This window comes from Sycon ciliatum, chromosome 2 (genome assembly GCF_964019385.1).
Source record: "Sycon ciliatum chromosome 2, ocSycCili1.1, whole genome shotgun sequence".
In the NCBI taxonomy this organism is placed as follows: domain Eukaryota; kingdom Metazoa; phylum Porifera; class Calcarea; order Leucosolenida; family Sycettidae; genus Sycon; species Sycon ciliatum.
This window is the reverse complement of record NC_088644.1, coordinates 3,471,410-3,497,816: the sequence shown is the minus strand read 5'-3', so window position 1 is coordinate 3,497,816 and position 26,407 is coordinate 3,471,410. Positions and strand designations below refer to the sequence as shown.

The window sequence follows — 26,407 nt, the reverse complement described above, 5'->3', positions numbered from 1 at the left end:
ATAGCTATCATACAACCCCGGTCAGCATACACTGATCTGCTACACGGCCTGTGTTCTAACATTCACCTAAAACTTGACCCCAAACTATGTATAATGGACTAACAATGGAGTCCACAAATTTGGAGGTGATCTTATAGGGCATATTAGTAAACTTCATGGAAATAGCGAAAGTTGGATATGAATTTGTACTCCAGGGAGAGGGCGAGCTGAGAAAGACTGTTTTCGTGAGATCCTAGTGCCCCGTGGCACAACCCTCGTCACAGACACAAGCTCCTAATTCTCTTGTTGGTTAGAAGGTGTTCTTTATTGATCTGTCCCTGTTCTCGGGAGTTGTGGGATTATAGGAAAAATAGTGTGGAAAGTGAGTCGGACATGTATGGAAAAGTGTTGTATCGTGCTCTTTACAGTGGGTGCCCAATCGGGCAAAGCACAAACGAAAAGGGTGCTGTGAGTCAGTGCTGTCATGCAGCAACATTCTCCCCCCTGGTTACGAACCGTGGGAGAGTTAACATAAACATGCAAAAAAGAACAGAAGAAAAGCGAAGAAGACTGTATTAAACCTAGCAACCATCGTGTTATTCGAGTAGAAATAAGGGTGGACGGTCCATGGACGCACGAAACAAGAAAAAGGAAAACAAGAAAAAAAGAGAAAAAAAACAGCGCAGCTAGCTGCAGCTCAGAAGTGCGGGAGGCATGACAGCTCTACGAACGCACGTCCAGTACACAAATTTTCGCAGCGGGTCGGCGAAAAACGCTACCTGATGCGGTCTTGACGTCGACAACACGGACAACACCATCGCGGCCTGGATGGACAGCTGAGATGACACCTTTGGGCCAGGAACCCCGTGGTGCGTTGTCATCCGCGATAATGACAATGTCGTTTACGACGAGCTGCTTCGTTTGGCGGTTCCACTTTGTGCGGCGAGCGAGAGTTGGAAGGTACTCGCGAACCCAACGGCGCCAGAACAGATCTGCAAGGGCTTGCGCAACGCGCCATTGGCGCCGCAGCGAGACATCTCCTGCCTGCGCGATTCCTTGAAGAATGGCACACGAGGAACCGATCAGGAAGTGGTTCGGAGTCAAGGCCTCGTCGTCGGCGGCATCCAGACTGACATGTGTGAGAGGTCGACTGTTCACGAGTGCCTCTGCTTCTGCCAGTGCGGTCAGGAGGGTCTCCTCCTTGGGATGGCGCTCTTTGAGGATGGCGTGAAGTGCGGTCTTGATGGATCCAACGAGCCGCTCCCAGGCTCCGCCCATGTGGGGTGCCGCCGGCGGGTTGAACGACCATGTAATGCCGTCATGAGAAAGCTGGTCCTGGATGCGGGCTTCATTCAGCTCACGAATGGCCTGGCGGAGCTCTTTGGCGGCGCCTTTGAAGTTGGTTCCGTTGTCTGAGTGGATCACCAGTGGACAGCCTCGCCTGCTGATGAATCGCCGGATGGCCATTAGCGTTGAGTCTGTGGACAGGTCGTGCGCCAGCTCCACGTGAACGGCTCGGGTGGCGAGACAAGTGAAGAGAGCGCCGTACCGCTTCTCATGTCTGCGCCCAACAGTGACAGACAGCGGGCCGAAGTAGTCCAGTCCTGTCCGTGTGAAGGGTCGCTGAAAGGCGTCAGTGCGGCACTCTGGCAGGGCCGACATGATTGGTGGCTGCGGCTTGGCACGGAGATTCTTGCAATGCTGGCACTCGCTCCAGGTGCTTCTTACCGCTGTGCGGATACCGGGTACCCAGTACTTCTGACGCAGCTCGTTCACTACGCGATCCTGTCCTTGATGTAACGACCAGACATGGTGTTGCTGTATGAGCAGCCTAGTGAAGGCGTGCTTCGGCGGGAGCAAGACAGGTTGGCGCAGGTTCTTGTTTTCAACCTTTGCGTTCCGTACGCGGCTGTCAGAGCGCATGATGCCATTGTCGTCGATGAAGGGTGTCATCTGGACCAGGCGGCTGTCCTTGTTGACTGGCTTGCCATTGCGGAGCGCAGCGAGTTCTTCTGGGAAGCCTTCCGCTTGTGCAGCTTTCCACCAAAGACTCTCCGCGGCTCGTAGCTCGGGGACTGTCAGCGACGGCTTGGCAGTGTCTCTTCCTCCGTGTCTCAGGTGGCGAGTGAAGCGTAGCACCCAGGCGGTTGCTCTTACCAGGCGACACCAGCTTGAGAAGCGCTCGATCTCTGGTAGTGCTGCCTTCAGGCTGGGTGGCTCTGAGCTGTCTCCGGCTGCTGCGTGGACGCCACTGAATGCACGCTTCAGCTCGAGATCATCCGGGTCCGGCGTACGAGTCTCCTCGGCGGGCCAGTCTGCTTCGCCTTGCCTCAAATAGTCCGGGCCGCCAAACCAGCGATCGTCCGGCTGCAAGCGCTGGGCAGAGATGCCTCTGGAGAGGTCGTCGGCTGGGTTCAGTCTTGTCGGTACCCAGTGCCACTGATCTACTTCTGTTGTGTCTGTTATTTCCGCGATCCGGTGGGCCACAAATGGTTTGAATTGCCGGGCGTCCGAGCGTATCCACAACAGCACCGTTCTGGAGTCTGTCCAGAATATGACCCGTGGAATTGAAATACGCAGCTGCTCCCGTACGGTACAGGATAGGCGCGAGGCGAGGACCGCAGCCTGGAGTTCCAGACGGGGTATCGAGGCCGGTTTCAGTGGAGCAACGCGTGCCTTCGCTGCAACTAGGGACACTGCCAGCTGAGTACCGTGGTTCGCTACTCTCAAGTACGCAGCGGCGCCGTATGCTTTCTCGCTTGCGTCAGCGAACACGTGCAGCTGGATGTCTGTAGCGACTGCAATCAACGGTGTGTAGCACCGTGGCACTTCTACGGTGGCCACCTGGTCTAGCTCTGCAGCCCAATCTGTCCATCTCAGTGCAAGAGATGCAGGGAGTTCATCATCCCAGCCTATGCCAGCTCTCCACACGTCTTGGAGAAGCATGCGTGCGATGATGGAGTGGCAGGACACCAGGCCGAGTGGGTCGAATACCGACATTGTGTGTCGCAGGACGCTTCGCTTCGTGACTGGTGCCTTTGGATCTGGCTTCGTGCCGCAGGAGAAGCCAAGAGTGTCCTTCGCAGGGTCCCATCGGAGGCCCAGGGTCTTCTCGATGGGGAGGTCGTGGCTGTGGACGTTCACGATTCTTGGTGACCTCAGATCTGATGGAAGGCTCTCGAGGACCGTCGGAGAGTTGCTCACCCAGTTACGGATCACAAACCCTCCCCCCTCGTGGACGTCCATCACCTTGCGAGTCAGTGCTACAGCTTCCTCGGTTGTTGGGGTGCTGTCGAAATAGTCGTCGACATAGTGGCACTCCTCTATGGCTGTCACGGTTCGCGCATCTCCGGAAGCCAAGTCGTGCGCATTGATGTTCTTCGCAAACTGGGCGGCGGTTGGTGAGCAGACTGCGCCGAACGTCATCACGTCCATCTGGTACACATCAGCTGGTCTGCTTGCATCCATGTCGCGCCAGAGGAAGCGTTGTGCATGACGGTCTTCGGGACGCATCTTCACCTGGTGGAACATCTCCTTGATGTCTGCACCAAAGGCAACCTCATACAGTCGGAAGTTGTACAGAACTTGTGTGATCGGCGTCAGGAGGTCGGGGCCGGTGAGGAGGAAGTCGTTTAGAGACTTTCCATGCGACTTTGCCGCGGCGTCAAACACCAGTCGCACCTTGCCTTTCTCTTTGTTGTACACAGCAAAGTGTGGCAGGTACCATGTCCGCTCTGGCTGGTGGGTGGCCTCCTCAGGTGACAGCTTCCGGGCATACCCCTGTTCCAAATAGCTGTCGATCTTGCTCTGGTAGCCTTGTGCAAGCGTGTCATCCTTCCGCAGGCGCCTCTCCAGCTGCTCGAGACGCTGGGCAGCCGTTGCCTTGCTCCGTGGAAGGGTGATGTTGTCCTCCCGCCAGAGAAGCCCCGTTTGCCACCGGCGTCCGGTACGCGTGGTGAGAGTGTCTAGCAGCTGGAGTGCGCGGTCGTCAGCCTTGCTGCGGATTTTCGCAGGCTTGACCCCGAGGGAGTCTAGGGCGAACGACTGCTGGACCAGGTCATGGAGGTCGCTGTCGAGACCCCAGGTGGAGAGGACCACGCCTTCATCGATTCTGCAGCGGTCGGCGATCGTTTTGCCATGAACAACCCACCCTAGCTTGGTCTGTGTAGCTACGGGTGCGTTTGGAGGGCCCTCCGCGATCACCCGTGGTGCGATCAGGCTGTAATTATCCTGTCCGATTAGGAGTCTGGGCTTGGCACAAGACAGCGTTGGTAGTTCAAGTCCCTCCAGGTGGGGGCAGTTTTTCAGCCGTTGAGGGTTGATTGATTGTGTTGGCAGGTTGAACTTGGCATGAGTGTGGACGTTTGTCAAGGTGAAGCTGTCCTGTCTCTGCCTGCCAGCTATGCTGAATGTTACTACCTTGGAGCTGGACTCCTGGTGCTGCTTGCCATCCGTCCATGACAGCCTCAGGGGCCGCGTTGGTCCTGCAAGTCCAAGTTCCTCCGCCAGTTCGCTTTCAATCAAGGACACTGTTGAGCCTTCGTCCAGGAGTGCGTATGTATCAGCCGCTGTGTCTCCGTTTCGTACCGTGACCGGAATCACCCTCAGCAGCACCCTTCCACTGTGTTCCGACACATGGGTTGCCGAGGTGTATGTCGTCTCTGACATGCGTCCTAGCGGTGCTACACTTCCGCGGCCATCACGGTGTAGTAGCGGATGGTGGGGTTTGCCACACGAGCAGGCCTTCTCCTCGCATACCCTCGGCAGGTGGCCTTCGCCAAGGCAGCGGAAGCACAGCCGTCTGTCACTAACGAACTGCCGACGGGCGTTAAGTGGCTCCGCGGCTAGCTGACGGCAGCTACTTGTGGTGTGCCCAGCTTTGCTGCAGAATAGGCAATGTGGCTTACCGGCGGTGGCCTCCACGACTGTGAACGTTTGGCCTGTGCGTGGAGTGGCATGAGTGACGTCACATGGGCTCGGCTGAGCGACTAGGCATGCAGCCTTGGCCCTCTGTTGAAGCCAGGCAGAGAAGGTGTCCAGGTGCGGGTCTGTGCCGGTTTTAAGCACGTACTCTCCCCACTGGATCCGAAGCCCCCCAGACAGCTTGCCAACTAGCTCCTTGACCAATTGAGGGTTGTAGAGATGGCCGGTGCACTTTGTGCTTCGCATAGTGGCCACAAGGTTTCGGCACAGGGCGCTGATTTCAATCAGTACCTCGATGGCCTCCTCCGACTTCATGCCTCTCTGTGATTTCGTCTTCAGAATGAGATTCTGGACAATCTGGTCCGGGCGGCCGAACCTCATCCTCAAGATGGAGATGACCTCCCCTACATTGTCGGGGAGAGTCATCATCCCCTGTACAGCTTCCTTTGCCTTTCCGCGCAGCGCCTTTTGCAGTCGTCCAAGGTTCTCCCCGTTCGAGAATCCGCACTCTCTGGTCGTGTGCTCCAGGGCGAAGATGAATGCTGGCCACTCGTCAGCATGTCCAGAGAACTGAGGCAAGTCCTTGGCAGTGGACTGCCTTGCCATGAAATGGTGGGTGGTGAGATTCATGGGGTGTGACTGCCTTGCACTTGTAGGGGTAGGACGTGTGCCATTGGGCTCGTTCCCTGAAGCCTGCTCACCTTGGACTTGGTGGTCCAGTAACAGATCCTGGATTTGACCATTGGCTTCCTCAAGCGCTGCTCCCATGTTTCTCTCCGCGCGCTCGGCGCGCTGTGCGCGCTCAGCTAGGCTAATGCGATCCGCGCATGTCAGCTCGGATCCGTTGCCGGTCTCCCGTGATCGACGGGACGAACTTGATCGGACGCTGGCATTACTGCTGCCGCTTGACCGGTTTCTGTTCAACTTCTTCTGGAGTTCTAGCTTCTTGCGGATCAGCTTTCGTTCTACTTCTGCAAGCTCCTCCGCGGCGATACGTTCCGCTTCCGCGTCGAGCTCGTCGATTGAGCGGAGCGAGCGCCGGCTGCTGCAAGACGTTGCTGATGAAGTGGTGAGTGAACGAGCGCTCATCGACCTGCTCCCGTTTTGGTACCCTGCGCTGGCTGCAGCAAGGCCTGCATTTTCGCCGATCTGCGCGTCGTTTGTGTACTGGACACGCTTTTGGTGTGCATGAGGCAAAAAAGGAACAGCCGGGGTCACAGAGCGCGTGTGAGTGTCATGCAAATCGGAACCTAAAAAGGACTGGCCAGCGTACGGCTGGTGAGGTGCTAAATCTACAGCAACATGATGTGGTGCGTGTGTGCGAATATGAAAACGGCCTACTTGTAGAGGGAACATTACATGTTTCAAAATTGTTTTCATGACTTTCATGAACAAACTCATTCGTGGAACTACTAACATTAGTATTACGAACAGCAGAACAAACAGGCATATAATTATTTGGTGTGTGGAGACCAGGACCTAACTGGTTGGTGCTTTCTCCAGCTCCACCTCGAGTGATTTCACTTAGCTCAGCCTCTTGTTCCGTCTTGACGATGTCAGCCATCTGCGTTGACTTGCCGGCGTCGTCCTGGGCTGCCGCTGCTGCTGTTGCGTTGTCGTCGTCTCCGAATCGCGTCGGTGCACGAGACAGACGGCCACTCCGTGTGGTGTACATAGGTTCGCTGTGGCGTCGATCCGCGACGCTCCTCAGCTCTCTGGTTGGTTCGAGTATGGCGATGCCGGACCCTCTCCGCAGAGAATCCGGCTCGAAGGACCAATGTTTTCGTGAGATCCTAGTGCCCCGTGGCACAACCCTCGTCACAGACACAAGCTCCTAATTCTCTTGTTGGTTAGAAGGTGTTCTTTATTGATCTGTCCCTGTTCTCGGGAGTTGTGGGATTATAGGAAAAATAGTGTGGAAAGTGAGTCGGACATGTATGGAAAAGTGTTGTATCGTGCTCTTTACAGTGGGTGCCCAATCGGGCAAAGCACAAACGAAAAGGGTGCTGTGAGTCAGTGCTGTCATGCAGCAACAAAGACCATAAATCCTCATCATACGCGATATGTCATGGTCAAAAACCATGCTTGGCATAGTTGCCAGCACTCAGACCGGAGTATGTGCGGCCATTTTGAATTACAAAACTGCACCGACACGCAATGCACCAGACATGGTATTGAATTTATACCATTGCTTTGACATACAAAGATTTCTTCTCAACAATTTTTGTTGAACGATTCTCAACCGAAAGCACTGAGCAGAGCTATTTCTTGGGTCCTACCGGTAGGACGACGTGTAAGCTAACATTAACTTCCATACCCTGCCCCGATTACAGGCAAACAACGCTTTGCATTATAGTAATCGTTAATTGCTATGTCATCACTTTGACCTAATTTGGTTTGACAGGTTTTTCAGTAAATGCCATGCACTTACGTTGATTGAAGATGGCCGCAATCTCCAGGTCATCTCGTCCAGCTGCTTTTACTGACAGAAAGTAGACATTTGGCTGTAGTCCATCAATGTTGAGCCGTGTTTCTCCTTTGGGCCACTCAATCTCCCTGCATGAGTTTTCGATAGGCTGGAAATTGGAATCAGCTTTTTTCAATTCAACTATCCATTTGCTTATTCCTGGTGAGCGCACCATTTTATCATTAAGTATGATTTCACATGTAGTGGAAGAGGTCTGTCTGGAGGAGATATAGCGAATCCCTGAGTTGAGGGCACACACAGATATGCAAACAATAACATTGGCTGATATTATAGTCGTCAGGCGAAATTACTGGTCAGTCGGCGACACGCATTTTTCGCAAAAATTTGCGTTTCACCTGCTGGGAGAGTATGCATGTACTCGAGTCTCATCATGAGCACGTTTTTTCTTCTTTTTTTCAGCTCCTGTATGGCTGTATTTTTCATTGCAAAGCCGTCCTCGATTGTTGTGTTCGTTGTTCAAACGAAGTGGACATTCAATCATGAAGGCAGAGGACATAGGAGCCTGATTGGAGTTTCTCGTGGCATAGGACGGCCATACAGAGACACTTTGGGATTTTCTGAATATAAAATACCGTACGCACGATGCTGAGATCAATTTGTGCGATATCAAATTGTTTGTGATCTGCCACATCGAGCAGAACGGGATCCAAACACAAGCTTACCAACGGTTAGGCTGCCGACCTGACTGGACAAATGATCCCTGGCTTCACCAGACGCCAGAAGTCGGACACCATGTCCTTTGCCGCGACGTCCATCTCCAAAAAGAACTCCATCTTCGTCGTGAAAAGCCTCGCGGCTTGAAATACTCAATATTCAACCGAGATTCGCGGACTCGCGCTTTCTCGGATCGATTAATTTCCTGTTGGAACAGTTGCAGGGCAGCTTCCCGCCATTGTTTCAACAGGCGATGGCTCCAAAGCATGCCTGGAACAAGCCATATCGAGGTTGCAAGCCACCCCTCTCAGCAAAAATCGAAGAAATTCGAAATTTCAATGGTGGAAGATATACTATGAAGAGAATTTCAAAAGGTATTGTTGTCCCTGCCCTTTTGGCACGTGTGTGCCCCTTTTGGCACGTTGGTGCGGACCGCGCGCGGACTGCGCCGGTTGGAGATTATCGTACATGTTCTTGTTGTTGTGCGCATGCTTGCATGCTTATCGTGCGCATCCTGGTTGTTTTTGGGTGCCTTCTTCCTGAGACTCTCCTTGGAGTAAGACGAAAATAACCTGTCCTCTGAGTGTGGCGTGCGTGTGATGTATAAGAGAGTAATCGGAAGGGCTATCGTGCGAGGGATTAAAAACCCCCGACGACAATTGGCGCCCAACGTGGGGCTCGAACCCACGACCCTGAGATTAAGAGTCTCATGCTGTCCCTGCCCTTTTGGCACGTGTGTGCCCCTTTTGGCACGTTGGTGCGGACCGCGCGCGGACTGCGCCGGTTGGAGATTATCGTACATGTTCTTGTTGTTGTGCGCATGCTTGCATGCTTATCGTGCGCATCCTGGTTGTTTTTGGGTGCCTTCTTCCTGAGACTCTCCTTGGAGTAAGACGAAAATAACCTGTCCTCTGAGTGTGGCGTGCGTGTGATGTATAAGAGAGTAATCGGAAGGGCTATAGTGCGAGGGATTAAAAACCCCCGACGACAATTGGCGCCCAGCTAGTGGCATCGTTTCCCACGACCCTGAGATCGTTTTCGTTTTCGCCGTGGCTTCAAATCTTGTCTTCTCCACGCGTCCTCGCCATGGCTCCGCTTTGCTCCATCTGCTCAACCCTGTCCTCGGAGCTCCTACTCAGGTGAGCATGCTTTGTCTGCCCTGCGTAATGTTTGGTACCTTGTACGTAGTTCTCCTGGTACTAGTCTTCGATTTGGGATTTTAAAAATAATTGTTTCGCTTCGTGGCATTGAAGTCCCGGGTTGTTCTCTTGTGTACAAGTACCTCGTTCGAGCCTCGCTCTTGTTAGTACATGATTGTGGCCCACGTTGTGTGTGCGGTGTTTTGAACCAGTGTACATTGTCGCCCTCCGGCCTCTGGCTGTTCGAGTGGTCGTGTGCACTGTGTTTTCACACCTTCTGACTTGAAAGTTCTGTTGTCCGTTCTGTCGTGCATGCTCATCGTGTTGCTTGGTACGTCATCATGGTAGTCAGCATGGGTAGCTTTGCTCGTGTTTGCTTACTCGCCCTGTGTTGTGCACTGGTGCACGTCGTTTCGGTGTCGTCGGACTGCTCCGATCCTGTGTCGTCTGATTTTTTGTTTCAGTTTGGTAGATGTCCCCATCGATTTACTCGATGTGGTGGCACTCCGTCGTTTCCAGTTTCAAGTACAAGTGCTTTCTTTTTCGTTTTACTAGTATTCATGTTTTGTGTCGAGCGTTTTAGTGCTCCGCCTGGTTGTCCCGCTCATGTGGAATGGCTGACGCCCAGTGGTGCAACATGCTTCTGAGATTCTCGTTGACGGTTCGGGTGGCAATATTTCTGTGAGCGTGTTGTTTGGTATTTGTGTTTTTGGCACGTGGGTCTCTTCATTTCACCTAGGGGGGCGTCCGATCATGGTGAGCCACGGTCTGCCTGGTGGGCTGGTGGGATCCAGCGCTTATTTGTATCGGTTCGCCTTGCGGGTGTTCGGTTTCCGTGTTTTGCTGGCTGGCCTTTGTGCGTCCCAGTAGGGTTCAGGACGGTGTTTTTTTTGTGTTTCGTGAGCGGTTGTGTTTCACGCGTGATATTCAGGTTCAATCCCTGTGGGTTTTTTCAGGTTAGAGACCTGTGGTTTTTTCAGGTTAGAGGCCTGTGGTTATTCAGGGTAGCGCCCTGTGGTTTTTCTATGTTAATTTTTGTTTGCGTATTGGTGACCGATTTGTTTGTGTGCTATCTGGTGTCCTCATGGATAGACTGCCCCTGTATCCGTAGGCGTGTTCAACGTTGCTGTTCTGCCATTCCTTCTTGTGGTTTTTCTTGTCTGAATTTTGGCTCCTAGTATTGCTGAGATGTTTGCGTCAGTCCTTGTTTCTTTCTTTCTGTGTGTGTATCTGTGAGTTTTCGTAGCCCCATCGGCTGCGTGATGGTTTTCCGGACAACTCCTGTGCTGTCAGATGACTGGTCACCCGGTTCAGCTGCCGCGGTCTTCGCCGTACCATCGGTTTGCCTTGGCTTCGCACCAGGGCGAGGTGGTTGTTTTCCGGGGGCCCACGCCTGAAAGATGGCGGTTCCCTCTATGGGTGGGCCCAGTCTGTTTTCTTTCCACCCCTTTGCTTTGGCTTTTCCCCCGTTGTCCGGAGTTACTATGGTATCCTACTGTTTTGGCCCTGCGTATCTGCATGTGTATGTTGTTCACATTTGATTTCTTTTTCTCCTGTCTGTCTTCTCGTTTTGTTTTCTTCTCTCCCATCCTCAGGAGAGGATGCATTTTTTTCATGTGGAAGTATGTTGTCCCTGCCCTTTTGGCACGTGTGTGCCCCTTTTGGCACGTTGGTGCGGACCGCGCGCGGACTGCGCCGGTTGGAGATTATCGTACATGTTCTTGTTGTTGTGCGCATGCTTGCATGCTTATCGTGCGCATCCTGGTTGTTTTTGGGTGCCTTCTTCCTGAGACTCTCCTTGGAGTAAGACGAAAATAACCTGTCCTCTGAGTGTGGCGTGCGTGTGATGTATAAGAGAGTAATCGGAAGGGCTATCGTGCGAGGGATTAAAAACCCCCGACGACAGTATGTTTCGCGGAGCGATCGCTCAACATGGCCAGCAATGGAGGACATCTGAGAGTTGTAATTTTTGTACTCCTCCGAGGTGTGATTTTTGGGTTCTGGGCCGAGCACAAGGAAGCCATCTGCAAAAAAACTGCAGAAAATGGTTGTTGTTTGATCCTTTGGTGTAATCTTTGTTTCTAGTCGAAGCTAGTTGCTGTTTGGAGCAGAAACGCTGAAATTGACTATTTTCTGCATGTACTCATACATGTACTCATGTACTCAGTCATGCAGTCTCACTCGTATTTTAGCTCTTTTTCTGGAATGGATGCTGCTCTGCGCCCCTTGGTGAACCTTTCCTGCGCACGTGGACCAGCTGAAAAGGACCACTGGTATGTCTGGTTCCTGGTTTGAAAGTGGAAACTCGACTTTTGTGCCTTGAAAAAGGAGTAGAGAGCGATAAAGGTATGTCTGTGGCTTATTTTTGAGTGCTCCTCGTATATTTTTGATCGTGATAGAAATTCTCAGACCAAAGTCAGACCAAAGTCAGCGCGATGATGGCCGTACAGTTTTCTTGTGGATTTTTTAGTTGTTTCATCTCGTATCTATGTCAGTATCGTGATGGTGAAGTGGAGAGGGTGATTTTCTTCCTCTAGGCTTCGTTCGGCCGACTTTGCTTCGTCCTCGTTGAAAAGTGATCCGGAAAAAAGGTCGATTCGAAAAATTATGTTGATTTTCAAAGTACGTGGTGACATGCGATTGCTGGCTATGCCTACGTCATTCAAACTTTGCAGGATGGTTCAGACGTACATGCTAGGCATGGAACCACAGGCGATGATGCCATAGCTGACACACAGAGTAACACACATAGCAGATTCGTGTGCACAGATACTAAATTAGTGGACGTCGTCATCTTCTTCCCGCTGATCTCGAATGTACTATGACGTGCTATTTCGCCTGACGGGATTCGAAGCATAGATCATGTAAGCAGACACCTAGCTACTTCCATCTTGTTCTGGTTTTATGCTTACAGTTACATTTAGCACTAAGCACATGCTCTTACTTTCTTCTACCATCAGATGGGTGTAGCGTGCCAATAGATCGGAAGTACCCTCGCCTTTAAGTTCAACAATGTATTCCTTGTCTGCCTTGAGGCCTTCAATTTTGACGCTGTCCTTAGAGATGTCAATAACCTTTCCAGGCCCTGGGGTTGTAGTACCAGCTACCTTCCAATGAACAGTTTGATACTGGGCTGGATACTGTCCAGGATGCAACACGATAACTGCTGAGCCAGCTGTTTCGTATCTGACACTGAAGTCACCCGCTGCAGTACAAAAAGAAGTGCCCAGAACATAATACAGCTGATTAAGCCAGTATGGCCTTTGAAACACTCAAGACTATCTTTTCTCCGAGACTATCTTTTCATCTGGAAACTAATGTGCTTCAGAGGTCTGAGGGATATGAGTGTACAAGCAAATGTGCGCATGCCACAGCTTTTCTCCTATCTATGTGCTGTCCCTGTGGGCCCGGCCTATCCACACTGTCTCAGTAACAGTGGATGGTCAACCTGCGGTGGCCAGCTTGATGCGGCTCCATCCCTTCGAACAGTTACGCAATCCCTTGCTCAAAAAGCTGTGTTCATTTCCAGGCCTCGAGCAGTCTATACATCAGGTCCTACGGCTGTTGCCGGGACGTCCAGATGAGAATGGGAATGGAGGAGACTGGTAGGGGCTAGCCTGATCCACTAAAATTTCATGAGAGTGGCGCCATGGACAACTTCAGAATGCTCAATTGCCAATTTGAGATTAGGCCAGGCCAAAGAATATACTGTACTTGATGATCGTCCTTTTTTTCAGAAAAAAATGGGAAGGCCCGGCAAGCAGAATTTATTTTGATATAATGCTGGCTACAAGCGAGGGTCCCTGGTTCGAGTCCTGGTGGTGACAGTCAATTTTTTCTTCAGACTTTTCCCGTTTGTCTCTTTCCCTCAAAACCAGTTAATATAATATATTTTTGTCATTCTTTTGATCATTCTTATACAGCAGAAATTGCGCAAGAGCGCGCTTTCCACAAAGGAAATTGGCATAGTAAAGCTGCTAAACGTGAGAATAGTGTGAAAGCTATATAAGAATGATCATTCCTTTACACTCCATTATCAGCATTATAATCCTCTACTGATGAGCTCGAAGGAGCGAAACAGCTGTCTAGAGGCGTACCAATTATCTGTCAACGAAAGTGTCCTTGCTGTGCTAGTGTGTTTATGATCCCTGCATTGTTTCGGCTGAGAGCGTAGGGTGGTGACGGGTTGAGAAGGTAGGAACTTAGGAACTTAGCAAAAAATAACATACATTATGAGTGGGATCATGGTACATGTACATGAATGAAGGGGCACTTCTTAACATACCTTTAACAAAGTCCTCGTGGAATTCAGCGGCTTCAGTATCATTTCCGCAAGCTTGTACAACAACTCGGTACGACTTTCCACATTGAAGGTTTTCACAGGTAGTTGATGAGTGGTCTGTACTAAAAGAACACTCATTCACTTCCACACTTGCCCGAATGGTTTTGGAATCATCGATTTCAAACGCAGAGATATTGTAAGAACTGAACCTTTTCTTATCCACAGCAGGACACTTGATTTTTATTGATCGACGGGAAGGCTGTGAAATTTCAAGCTTGCCATCTGGAGAAGTCACAAAGAATGCATATGCACCTCTAAGCAATAGTATGTTCGCCCTCTGTGTACAGTGAAAAGTGTCTAAAATGACCGCCCAAGGTACTGGAAAAAGTGGTCACGTTGGCCAGATGGTCCTCTTATCCAGGTGAAGTACATCAAGTTACCACATTCATTTCATACCTATGTGATACAACATAGCCCAGAATTTGCTATTGCCGTGATACCCGTAACAGTGAGCTATGCCTCAACATGTTTTCCCGGGCCTAACTTAAGCTTTCCAGCAATGACGTGACTTGCCTCAGTTAGGATCCAAAGGGTGTCAGGCATCAGGTGAGTTGCAATCAAATACAATTATCTAGCCATAATTAATTATGTAAGAGGGTAACCTATTGAGCGTTGGTTACTACCAGATTACGTACGTTGAGAAAATATTAGCTGCATTGGCACACGGTCAGTTCCTTGCCGCTGCAATGAAACGAGGTATGTGGTGCCTTGCTCAAGCCCAGTCAAGATATAATGCTCCTCAATGGCTGAAACCCTGGCATCAACAACCAGCCTCGACGGTGCTGTCTCGCCCGGACTAATTGGCCCAGCTGTGATCGTCCATTCAGATGTTTCCTTTATAATGAAGTCTGGAGGGTGTGGCAATCTCAGCAAGGCTTCCGTGGCAGAGAGCTGCTTGAGAGTTGCTGCATGAGCAATTACAGCACAACACCAACAGAAATACTGATGAAACAATGAGAAGCAGTTATAGATGGTTAACAACAGCATAAAAAGTATGAATGCCGCAGACATCACCACGCAACATGACAACTTGGTCAACATTTGAAATATTATGTATCCAGAATCAATTTTCAAGCTCCAATCATCATTGGAAATACGGAACTAAAGTTATCAAGAAGTTGATTGTTCCAACTAGGAACACACGCTTCTTGCCGAACTTGACACTTGACTGAAGTCGCAACTTCTAAGTTCGCAAAGTGATCAAGTGAGAAAACAGGTTACGAGGCCTAAGATAAAGATAGAATGTAAGTGTGACAAATGGGCATGAAAAGTGCAGAAACAACTCATGAACAAGGGGGTGTAGACTCAAGAAAATGACCTAAGTGCTGCAGCATGTTCTTTTTGCTTACAAAGATCAGTTATAGATGTTACATTGTTACATATTTTTATGTTGTACTTGTAGGCATGTGCATAATTTGTTGGTTGCGCATAGTCCGTTGTTCCTCGGCACCAGCAGTCCGGCCTTAGGTGATCAGATGTGCTGTACTAAAAGATAGTCGAATGCCGAAGGTTGAGTCAAGTAGTGAATCGCAGTGGTACAAGTGGTACAAAACTTAGGGGGTTGAACAACCCTGGACTAGAGGGTCAGTCCGGTGAAAAATGAAAAATTCCGCTCAATTGAACAGTCCTAGTCCCACATCTCTACATCTCTCCGAAGAAGCATCCTAGAGATGATTTGATTTGGATATGTGAAGCTCGGGCACCTTGCCGTGACGTCATGCAGCCACAGTACCCCCCCCCCCCCCCCCAGCAGTGCGTGAATGCACCAATGCTATTTCAAATGATTTTGTCAACCAAACATAAGCAGGATGAGACCACAGACATTTTCTACATTTGAGAGTGAGGATGGCGCCATGCCTGAACTTCATGCACTTGGTTTAGGGCTGAGAGCCTCGGTATTATGTTGAATTGCCCACAATGGACAGTCAAAAGTGAGCCATGCATCTGCAACAAATGCAGAAGAAACACTGTGGCTCTTGTAGACAAAACCGACAATTATTTATTTTATTTTATCATCTCCACTTCATGGCACATAATAATACATAGCCAATACTAGGAAGGGAGGGTGAATCCAACCACGGAAAATAGCATTTTAACTATCTTGTCTCTGGAAAGCAGAGTCGGTGGTGTAATATTCGCCAGAATACAGAATAAGATAGACAGAGAACTACATGAGCAAGAGTACAATTATTACATCTATACTTCAGAACGACAAGCAAGGAACTATTCGAAATCAGGAAACTAATAACTGACATAGCTGGTGTACAGACCAACGGTCGCTGGCAGAGTACGCACTTTGCTTCAAACACTACAGAATAATGTACACATGGCAAAGCAGTTGACAACAGTGTAGAGTGCATGCATGTACAATGTGCAGTACACACAGAGCAGCGTATGGCGTACAGATCATGTACAGACCATGGATTTAAGCATAACAGATGGCACAGAGAAAAGTGATGTGAGTGCACTAAATGCTGTTCGATGCCTAATTGCTTGGACTCCTTCAGGTTGCCGCAGTCATTTTTTCGTGCGAACATGGCCTACTTAGAACGCTGCTCTTTTGGCAAACAGTGCAGTTTCTTCATGGTCACGACCCTTCGATCCAATGCTCACAACAATACGGGATCTGACAGTTTTAGGTCCTGGAGCTCTTTCCCATTTTGGCCTTTGTGGACTTGCCAGTGCAGCACATATGAGGCTGAAACTAATCACTGGTGACAATTAACCCTTTGGTGCCTGACTGAATTTTAGATTTTTCGTAGTTTTGGCTCAATTTTTTGGAAAGCCTATATCTCCGCAACCGTTAAGGCCGATTCCACACTACACCAAATCCTGCCTAAAAGCCATTTTTCAGGCACTTTTCAGGCAAGTTGCCATGGTGATCACTTTGAGAAACGCGCGAAAGTGAAAAGTGCTTGTTGTCTACAAAGCAACACCAGCACCCTCTTTCAAGGCAACTTTTTACCTTTTCAGGACACTTTTCTGACTTTTCTTCAGCCTTTCGATTTTTTCCGAATGTGTTCCCTGTCGTATCTTTCAGTCGTGGTGAGTTGTGAGCTGTCAACAATGCCTAGGGTCATGTTTAGCCAGGAGCTTGAGGGCAAGCTGATCGAGCTTTGGAGCGGATATTTGAGGCGACCTCCGGCCGGTACAGTTCGCAGGAGCTACGCCGGAGGAGATCGCCATCAAGCTGAATTTGTTTGCTGAACAGCTCCGGGAGGAGGCAATACACTGCGTCGATCGTCCATTCCAAAATCGACAACATGAAAACGAAGGCGAAAGGACTGTACGAGACATACACAACGAAAACTGCCACCGGAATGCCTGTTGGCGAGGTTGACAAATATTCGACCTATGATCTGGAATCCGCCTACACAGCGCGCTAGCGTGGTCAAATTTCAAGATTGGGCACGCGAAAATGGGTGATATTCGAGGATTTGGCCCAACAAAGAGCCTCTCCACTACCGCCGTTGCTAGATCAAGCACAGGAAAGCCTCACAGTCTAACCTTCAAAGCAAAGTCCCGTGATCGACACTTGTAGGTGTGAATGCAGCTTCACTTTATAAGCCACTTTATGCCTTCAAGGCAAAGCCACTTTCGGCGTAGTGTGGAATCGGCCTTAGATGATGTAGTGACAAAAGTATGTATTCTGAATGGCAAGACACAGCAAAATCCGATTTTTGAATTTTCAAGTCAGAAAAATTTACAATAGGGTCAGGGTACTGCGCTAGTCCAAGAACATCTTGGTCGCCAACACCACTCAGCACGCCGAATCCACTACCTCGTCCACGGCCTCCGCCACGGCCTCCACCACACGCGCCACGCACGCCACGATCAGCTGTTCCATCAGCTGGCTGAGCTCGACCAGCGCCGCGAGCAATTCCTCCGCGCAGCGCGAGCGGAGCGCATCCACGAACTGGCTGCGCTTGCCCTCGCCCTACAGCTTCTTGAAGCTCATCGTCGGAAATTTTGTCCTCGTCTGAAGAGCTGCTGTTCTCAAGAAATTCACCGAAAACCAAATCATCGTTGAGTCGGTCTTCCTCATCTGATGACGGCAGGTTTCCGCCAGGGAAAAGAGCGTCAGATTATTCACCATCGTAGTCTTCTGATTCTTCTTCTACAGAGGCATCATCGGCCTCCAGCTCTTCAAACAACTCAAGCGCTCCTGCAGCGTCCATGACGGAGGTCAGCTGTAGTAGCCATGAACTGTACTAGTCGAAAACGAAGCGAAACAGCAACGTTTTGTTCATGTTGCGGGACGCGTGCGTAGGCTGCCACGCTCGATTGACTTCCGCTGATCTGCGCGATCGTCGTTGATCACGACTCGACTTTTTCAAATGCAACCCCCCTCCTTTCTCTATTGCTATCTACAGGCCAGCTACTGAAGGGTCTCTGTACAAAAAATCAGGCACCTGCGATGCACGAGACTGGCTCTGTGCTCGATTTTAGTATGCACTGTCAGCATAGGTCGAAATCGACCTACCGGCACCTGAGGGTTAAAATCAATTATTTTCCCGAAGCAAGACCGCTGGCTCGGCCAAGCGACCTTCTGACTACTTAAACTGACAGACAAGGCTGTAAACATGTACAAAGTATGTATCTGCATGACTCGCACATGTTTGATGCAGCACAACCGACGAAAGGACCCTAAATTACCTAATCGAAAACGATTTGCAACGAGTGCAGTACAACACGTGCATGTACCGGTACTTGTAAATGTATGCACTGACCATACTGCTCCATCATGAAAAGTCAAACTCGAAAAAGGTTCGCGCAACATTTGCGTGTGCAAACCTGGCGCTTGATTTCAACCCTCCCCTCAAGATGAGGGTTGAAATCAACCCGGGTCAAGTGCAGTGCGTCGTGTAAACGCTCCAGTCAATCTGTGAACATGGCGGGTTGAAATTCGACCTGGGTCGAACTCAAACCGGGTCGAAACGCCTCATGTAAACACAGTCCTAGCCTCGCATACTACATACTATGTTGGTGTTTTCGTATGTGCACGTAACAGGTTCGCTTGACAGGTACTTTACTACCGTATTTCCCCGAGTACAAGTCGCAACCCATTTTTCAGGTCCGAGCCATATTGTTTCAATACATTCAGTAAGAAGTCACACTCTATTGAAAGTCGCACACCCTTCCTTGCCCTTGAAGCATGGTGTAAAAAGGTGTGACTTAAATTCGCGGAAATACGGTATGTTGAATGTGCGGAGGAGGCTGTTTGTAGCATGGAAAGCCTGGTTTGGTCGCACTTACCACTTACCGGTACATTTCGGAGTGCAAGAAAGAATTTCGAGTATGTTGACATACTACACGTGTACATGTATCGTATCTGTGGAGCTCCACCGTACGCAAAATTTACAGCACTCACATGCATATGAGTCGTACACCTAGAAGAAGTACAGACTTACTCTTGCCCGATACTGCTCCAGATGAACCAATCGAAGTACCATTGGACTGACCACCATTGGAAAGACTGCCACTGACTGTGCCCGGAGCTACAGGTTTTCCATGGGCAGCTTTTGGTTCAGAAGAACCAACCGGATCACCACACTTGGGTGGTACTTCCTGATGTCCCATCTGGTTGACAGTTGCAGTACATGTAGATGCTACATTCTGCCGAGACGCTTGCGCAGACGCAGGGTTAGTTGACACTGGAGCACCCCGGCCCCCAGAATTGTCATCACTCGGCGATGTTGAAGAGACACGTGTATCGGCCACACCTAGCCCGAGAACAGAGTGCACATCCAGAATGAACAGTAAAGAGAAGCGTAGTGTAAAAAGGTGTGACTTAAATTCGCGGAAATACGGTATGTTGAATGTGCGGAGGAGGCTGTTTGCAGCATGGGAAGCCTGGTTTGGCGCACTTACCAGTACATATTTTCGCAGTGCAAGAAAGAATTTTGAGCATGTTGACATAAAGTCAAACCTCGTTAGGACGAACACTGAGAAGGCGAACTTTCCTTTAGTACGAACTAGGGCCAATTCTATGGTTGGCCAGACATCATATCAAGTCAAAATTATTCGTTTACGACGAACACTGTACGGCGAACCTTCGTGAAGATGAACTAACTTCAAGCGTGAGTTGAACAAAATCAGCGTGTAGTACGACCTTTCGGTCCCCATGGGTACGCTGGATGTAGTTGTTTTCCGATAGCCGAGGCCTCTTATACTGGCAAAACGTGTTACAAGGCAGATGCAATGCTGTCATGAATTCATTGCACATTGTATTTACCTGTTGCTGGGTTATGTTATGAAAAATGTTTTACAGTTGCCACAGCATGCACCTTCACATATTAACACAATCCATATGATATGCATAGCAATTTTTTTGCCAGATTTGAATAAGAAGAACTCTCGATAGGACAAACAAACTTGTTCATCCTAACGAGGTTTGGCTGTACTGTACATGTATCGTATCTGTGGACTGTGGAGCCGCAGGAGCCATTTTTGGATAAGAAGTACCTCGGATGCTACGTACTTTTTTTCCATTCCCCGACAGGGTACGTCTTATCCGAGCTCCACCGTACGCAAAAATTACAGCACTCATATGCATGCGAGGCGTACACCTAAAAGAAGTACTACTGACTTACTCTTGCCCGATACTGCTCCAGATGAACCAATCGAAGTACCATTGGACTGACCACCATTGGAAAGACTGCCACTGACTGTGCCCGGAGCTACAGGTTTTCCATGGGCAGCTTTTGGTTCAGAAGAACCAACCGGATCACCACACTTGGGTGGTACTTCCTGATGTCCCATCTGGTTGACAGTTGCAGTACATGTAGATGCTACATTCTGCCGAGACGCTTGCGCAGACGCAGGGTTAGTTGACACTGGAGCACCCCGGCCCCCAGAATTGTCATCACTCGGCGATGTTGAAGAGACACGTGTATCGGCCACACCTAGCCCGAGAACAGAGTGCACATCCAGAATGAACAGTAAAGAGAAGCGTAGTGTAAAAAGGTGTGACTTAAATTCGCGGAAATACGGTATGTTGAATGTGCGGAGGAGGCTGTTTGCAGCATGGGAAGCCTGGTTTGGCGCACTTACCAGTACATATTTTCGCAGTGCAAGAAAGAATTTTGAGCATGTTGACATACAGTCAAACCTCGTTAGGACGAACACTGAGAAGGCGAACTTTCCTTTAGTACGAACTAGGGCCAATTCTATGGTTGGCCAGACATCATATCAAGTCAAAATTATTCGTTTACGACGAACACTGTACGGCGAACCTTCGTGAAGATGAACTAACTTCAAGCGTGAGTTGAACAAAATCAGCGTGTAGTACGACCTTTCGGTCCCCATGGGTACGCTGGATGTAGTTGTTTTCCGATAGCCGAGGCCTCTTATACTGGCAAAACATGTTACAAGGCAGATGCAATGCTGTCATGAATTCATTGCACATTGTATTTACCTGTTGCTGGGTTATGTTATGAAAAATGTTTTACAGTTGCCACAGCATGCACCTTCACATATTAACACAATCCATATGATATGCATAGCAATTTTTTTGCCAGATTTGAATAAGAAGAACTCTCGATAGGACAAACAAACTTGTTCATCCTAACGAGGTTTGGCTGTACTGTACATGTATCGTATCTGTGGACTGTGGAGCCGCAGGAGCCATTTTTGGATAAGAAGTACCTCGGATGCTACGTACTTTTTTTCCATTCCCCGACAGGGTACGTCTTATCCGAGCTCCACCGTACGCAAAAATTACAGCACTCATATGCATGCGAGGCGTACACCTAAAAGAAGTACTACTGACTTACTCTTGCCCGATACTGCTCCAGATGAACCAATCGAAGTACCATTGGACTGACCACCATTGGAAAGACTGCCACTGACTGTGCCCGGAGCTACAGGTTTTCCACGGGCAGCTTTTGGTTCAGAAGAACCAACCAGATCACCACAATTGGGTGGTACTTCCTGATGTCCCATCTGGCTGACAGTTGCAGTACATGTAGATGCTACATTCTGCCGAGACGCTTGCGCAGACGCAGGGTTAGTTGACACTGGAGCACTCCCGCCCTCAGAATTGTCATCACTCGGCGATGTTGATGTCGAAGAGACACGTGTATAGGCCACACCTAGCCAGAGTACAGAGTGCACATCCAGAATGAACAGTAAAGAGAATGTACAATGATTAAACACAGGTGACGGTTTTCATTCAAAACAAGTTTGAGTTTCAACAGAGAAATCCAGGGAGGCTCTGTGGTAACCGCAACTTTCCCGCTACACTACCATGCTAGGAACACGTGAAAACCGAGCACACCATCGAACGCACCACCCCCCCCCCCCCCCCCCCCACACACACACACACACCACCACAAGCATGCGTGCATACATACACACTAATTCTTCTTCTTCTTGAGACAGCCCATTATGCTAAGCTTGGCAAAAAATCCATTTGGCTTGTCATTATTCTGGCCCGATGTGTGGAGAAGACGAGTCAAAGAACAGACTACAAGATCAAGCCAAGCATGCACTTGGGGCGACTGACTAGTCCATGGCGCATTCTGGTTGTGACGTGACATACAGACAAAATATCCATGTATGACGTAATAGTCACGTGATCATACACGAGCATCAAATCACATCAACACTCACATTCGATTGGGAATGTCTGACGAACGAAAGGCTGCAGCCTCCACGGACCAAGACAATTAATTATACTTAGCGCCCCAATCTTATTACGACGATTGCATGTGGACTACAGCAGTACACTGCACCTTGTTGACTAATTGAACAATCGCCTAGATTGGGACACCCATGTAAACTATGTGCTCACCAAGGTTGCCAAGAAAATTGGCGCCCTGTGGCATGCACGCGGAAGCCTATAAAGACACTCTCGTCAGGTGTATGTGAAGGCGGTCATAATGCCCGACCTGCTTTATGGCTCCTGCTGCTTTTCAGCCGCAATGCGAGAGGCTCAACTGAAACAACTGCAAACCGCGCAAAACAGAGCCATTCGCTGTACCGATGGCAGCCCGCTCCGGACAGCCATACAGCCGCTGCTCACTGCTCACTCCCTGTGTGGCATGGCTACTTTATGACACGTAATTTGTATACACATAAATAGTACACCGTAGCCGGAATGCCTGGATAGCTGTGCGCATACTCGCACTGCCTTGTTTTTCTTCTTCTCCTTGTGAGACAATGAACACTGATAACTTACTTCCTCCGTTAACAAAAACTTCGTGATGGATTTTGATGGATATGAAAACGCTTAGAACAGGTCAAGAACAGTTTGTATCGACTGCAAATCACTCGACGAAGGTAGTTCAGCCTATGTACAGCATCTTTACTAAAGAAACTGTTGGCGGAATGAGCAGAGAGTTCAGTTTGCGTCGCTTTCGCTCGACTCATTTTTGACCCTGCGTCGCTGTCGTCATCTGCTGCACGCGAGTCGTCAGCTCTCTACTCTAGAGTCGTTGTTCAGCTCGTTTCAGTCTTGCCTCGGCTTCTTTGATCACACTCCGCTAAACTTGATGTCGCTGTGGTTCAAGTAAGTTGGCTTTCAATCTGCATGATCCGCCGCGGTGGCGATTACTCGTTTCCACCACGGAGTTGTACAAATATTTTACGACTCCCTGGTTTCATCTCCGCTCTCCAGAACTCCGCGAAACGAGGAGTAAAGTCCCAGCCAAACGGGTTCCAATTTCTCTGATCGATACTCTTACCAGCACTGAACGGCAGCGGCTAGCAAGTCCAGTCGACTTTCCTTAGCCACGAGACTCGCGTCGGACTGCAGACTTCTAAACGAATTCATGGTCATCAGCATTCGAATCTGGGCTTTGCGCAGGCTGAACAAGAACTTACTTGAATTCAAATTTATTTCATTGCGCCGTGCGATCGGATCAGCTCCTTGTTCACTCGCTCATTGTGTGGGCTCGCTGCTCCGTTCCATAAGTCCCTATCCCTCTCTAACTCAGTGCTAGAGTAGTAGAGAGGCCAAGCAGCGCATTGTCCCTCGGAGAAGTGGTATTTCAGTTTCGCTCGCCACGACTGTCATCACCTAGTACCTATGTTGCCACAGCGCAACCATCGATTCCGCTCGGCTTGTTGTGAAAGGTCGCTTTCCTCGCATCATACCTCTTTCATGGCATGCCAGGGAAGGCCGAGAAAGTGATCACGACTCATTTCACGGCAGTTTGTGCGCAAACCAGTCCCTCAAAAGTCCATCACGAAGTTTTTGTTAACGGAGGAAGTACGTATTACTACAAGTATGTGCTTTGAGAGTCTTGAGTGCTGAGAGTATAGGGGGTTACAATGGTGGCAGCGGAAAAATAGTCGGCGTTTTTTTCCTCGGCTGGGAAGACGCTACTGAGAGTATACGGGTTACACCTGTACCGTGTCAGCGAGCTATACAGGCAGAAAATATTGATTACCATCTGGCGGTGCATCCACGCCCGCACCAGCCCTGTGCTCGCCCAGCTTCTGACCCCGGCACAAGGCACCCCTACCCGCCATCAGCAGCCAAATGGCCTACTAAGCCAGGCAAACCGTAGTTGCTGCGGTCAGCGGAGATTTTCTGTTGCTGGTGCTCTGCTGTGGAACGCTCTCCCTGGTGAGGTCCGCACGATTACCCGGCTACCTGAGTTTAAGCATGCATGTGTACCATACGCCTGTAGGGAGTAGTTTGAGTTACTGCTGATAGCTCTGCTCTCCCTCCCCGTGCAGTTCAGTAATCCTCATGTAGTATCACAGATACATCATATCCTCCCCCCCCCCCCCCCCCCCCCGTTTACTCGCAATTATTAGTATCCTAGTCACTATGTTCTTCCATAGCCTTTACTATGTTCTTCCATAGTCACCATGGTCACTTCTAGGCTAAGCCTTCGCCATCATCTGATCATTTTCGTCATCCCGTTTGAATGTGCGAAGTAAAATAAAAAACAACCAACCTTGCAGTTTGCTTATTGCTCAGCTTACCTGCACGTGAAGAAGCGACCACTACTTGCGACTCTGAGAGATTCCTTCCATCGACGTAGCGAATTTGACTATAAAGTTTACCTCCGCCGTCGATACGCTGCACCTTGACCCAGTGTTCCCACTGCGGAACTGGAATTTGACATTCAATTGCTTTCCGCATGAACGAACTGGCCTGTGTGGCCTTTCCAAGGACTCGAACTCGCTCGCCTTCGGACAGCTGAAAATATTTGCTCTTATAATTGGCAGTTTCCTTCACCTTGATGGGTGTCTCCGGACGAAGATCACGAGTGTCAACATAGCGATGGACTTGCTGTCCATCGTCGTCGAAATATTCCACTTTGACCCAATCTCCACGTCCGTCGCCTTCAAGTCTTGTCCTTAGCCGTTTGAAAGTGGGGGATTTCTTCGCCTCTCCCGGGAGCACGAGAACATGAGTTCCGTCTTTGAGCTGTAATTCTTCATCTTCACAGTGGGTAGTATCGCGAACCACGACACAGAAGTGCTCGATTCTCGGCGGTTTGAGGCCAGATTTCTTCCGCACTTGCAACCCCGACGACTGCTCGCTCATGGTTCAGGTCAAAAGGACTCAAGTTGAAAGCTGGAAAAACAGGCTTCTTGTCTCAACATAGCGTGTACTGGACACTTACTGGGAGCTAGAGTCGGGAAGATGACCTGATCACAGCAAGTAGCAGTTTGTAGGCGATCTAATAGTAATCTTGGACTGCAATGCAGCATAGGATTATGGTTCAGAAAAAAGCGACCAGCAGCTCCGTTTCCAACAAAAATTTCGATATCCGCCTTTCACTGAGGAAACTACGAACCATTCGTCTCTAAATTCGATGTCAAATAGGCAGCAGCAAGGAGTTGCGCTCTAAGAAAAAGACTTCGTGCCGACTCCCATCCAGGGGTAGACATGTACGTGTCCGAGACAAGCAAGGCCAGGGTGCCCTGGTAGCCTCAACATAGTCGACTGGTGCCTGCCTACTACAACGCTCGTCACGCCGCTATGCCACACAGGTCACTGTGGATAACATTACAAATATACAAATATACATGTCATAGAGGCGAATAGAGACATGCGAGGGGACTCAGGGGAGACGAGCCAAGGCAGTTAGTTGCTCATCGATCGTAGATGGTGCAAGTCCCCGTGCACGTATTCGCTTCGCTCTGCCTTTCTGTCTGTCTCTCTGTCCGTGTCCGTGGAGCCGGGCTAGATCAGCTCCATCACAGCCAAGTTGTCAAGTGCAGCTGTAAAAGCTGGTTCTTCCTTCTTCTGGGCCTCTCAGTTTCTCGTGAATCGTGCGAATGCGCAAGTCAGTCGCCATGCTACAGAGTTACGAAACATCCTTGCTCCGACCGCGCAAGGAAAAGGTGAAGGCCACTGACCACAGAAAATGTCGTCATACAGCGCTTCATTGACATTTTCCTTGTGCGGTCAGCACTGCCACATTTCGCAAGTGACAAGTAGACATAAGGACGCATAAAGCCGTAAATTACTAGTACTAGTGCGAGCGCTAGTAGCGCTGTCCGAAACGGTACTGTACGGGTGCATCGTAACACCAATCTGTAGTGAGTCAGACTCGTACTCGTGACTCAGTCGAGACTTCATGGCGTTGTGCTTTTGCTCAAGTGGTGTCGTGAGTCATTTCACAGCGCTGTGTTTCTACTCAAAAAACCTCTTCTTTTGTTACGGGCAAAACCACAATGGATTAAAATGCAATACAACACCGGATCGAGAAGAAATCAGGAAAATGCATGTGTAAAATAAACACAAGAGAGAGATTGGAAGCTTTGTTAGTATGTTACAACTCTGACGACTTCAATCACGTTACCAAACTTTCAACTGGCAAAAGGCAGAAATCCTTCGTGGCACGAATGGATGGTGCAAGCATGGCGTGCACGGAACAGTTTTTTCTCGACGTTCTACGCCTGCCTACGCGTTAT

General features: G+C 49.6%; 1 protein-coding gene across 1 annotated transcript in view; it reads right to left on the bottom strand.

Annotated features, from left to right (window-relative positions):
- The window catches only part of LOC135808288 (uncharacterized), a 98,993-nt gene extending 73,722 nt beyond the window's left edge, over positions 1 to 25,271 (bottom strand). Inside the window, exons 1-8 of the mRNA XM_065321456.1 lie at positions 24,464 to 25,271; positions 21,301 to 21,618; positions 20,119 to 20,430; positions 18,937 to 19,248; positions 14,161 to 14,430; positions 13,469 to 13,747; positions 12,128 to 12,388; positions 7,334 to 7,609 (exon numbers count right to left, since the gene is read on the bottom strand). Coding sequence (XP_065177528.1) covers positions 7,334 to 7,609; positions 12,128 to 12,388; positions 13,469 to 13,747; positions 14,161 to 14,430; positions 18,937 to 19,248; positions 20,119 to 20,430; positions 21,301 to 21,618; positions 24,464 to 25,031 — 2,596 coding nt within the window. The 5' untranslated portion in view covers positions 25,032 to 25,271. The remainder of the gene's footprint in view (positions 1 to 7,333; positions 7,610 to 12,127; positions 12,389 to 13,468; positions 13,748 to 14,160; positions 14,431 to 18,936; positions 19,249 to 20,118; positions 20,431 to 21,300; positions 21,619 to 24,463) is intronic.
- Positions 25,272 to 26,407: the final 1,136 nt, after the last annotated feature.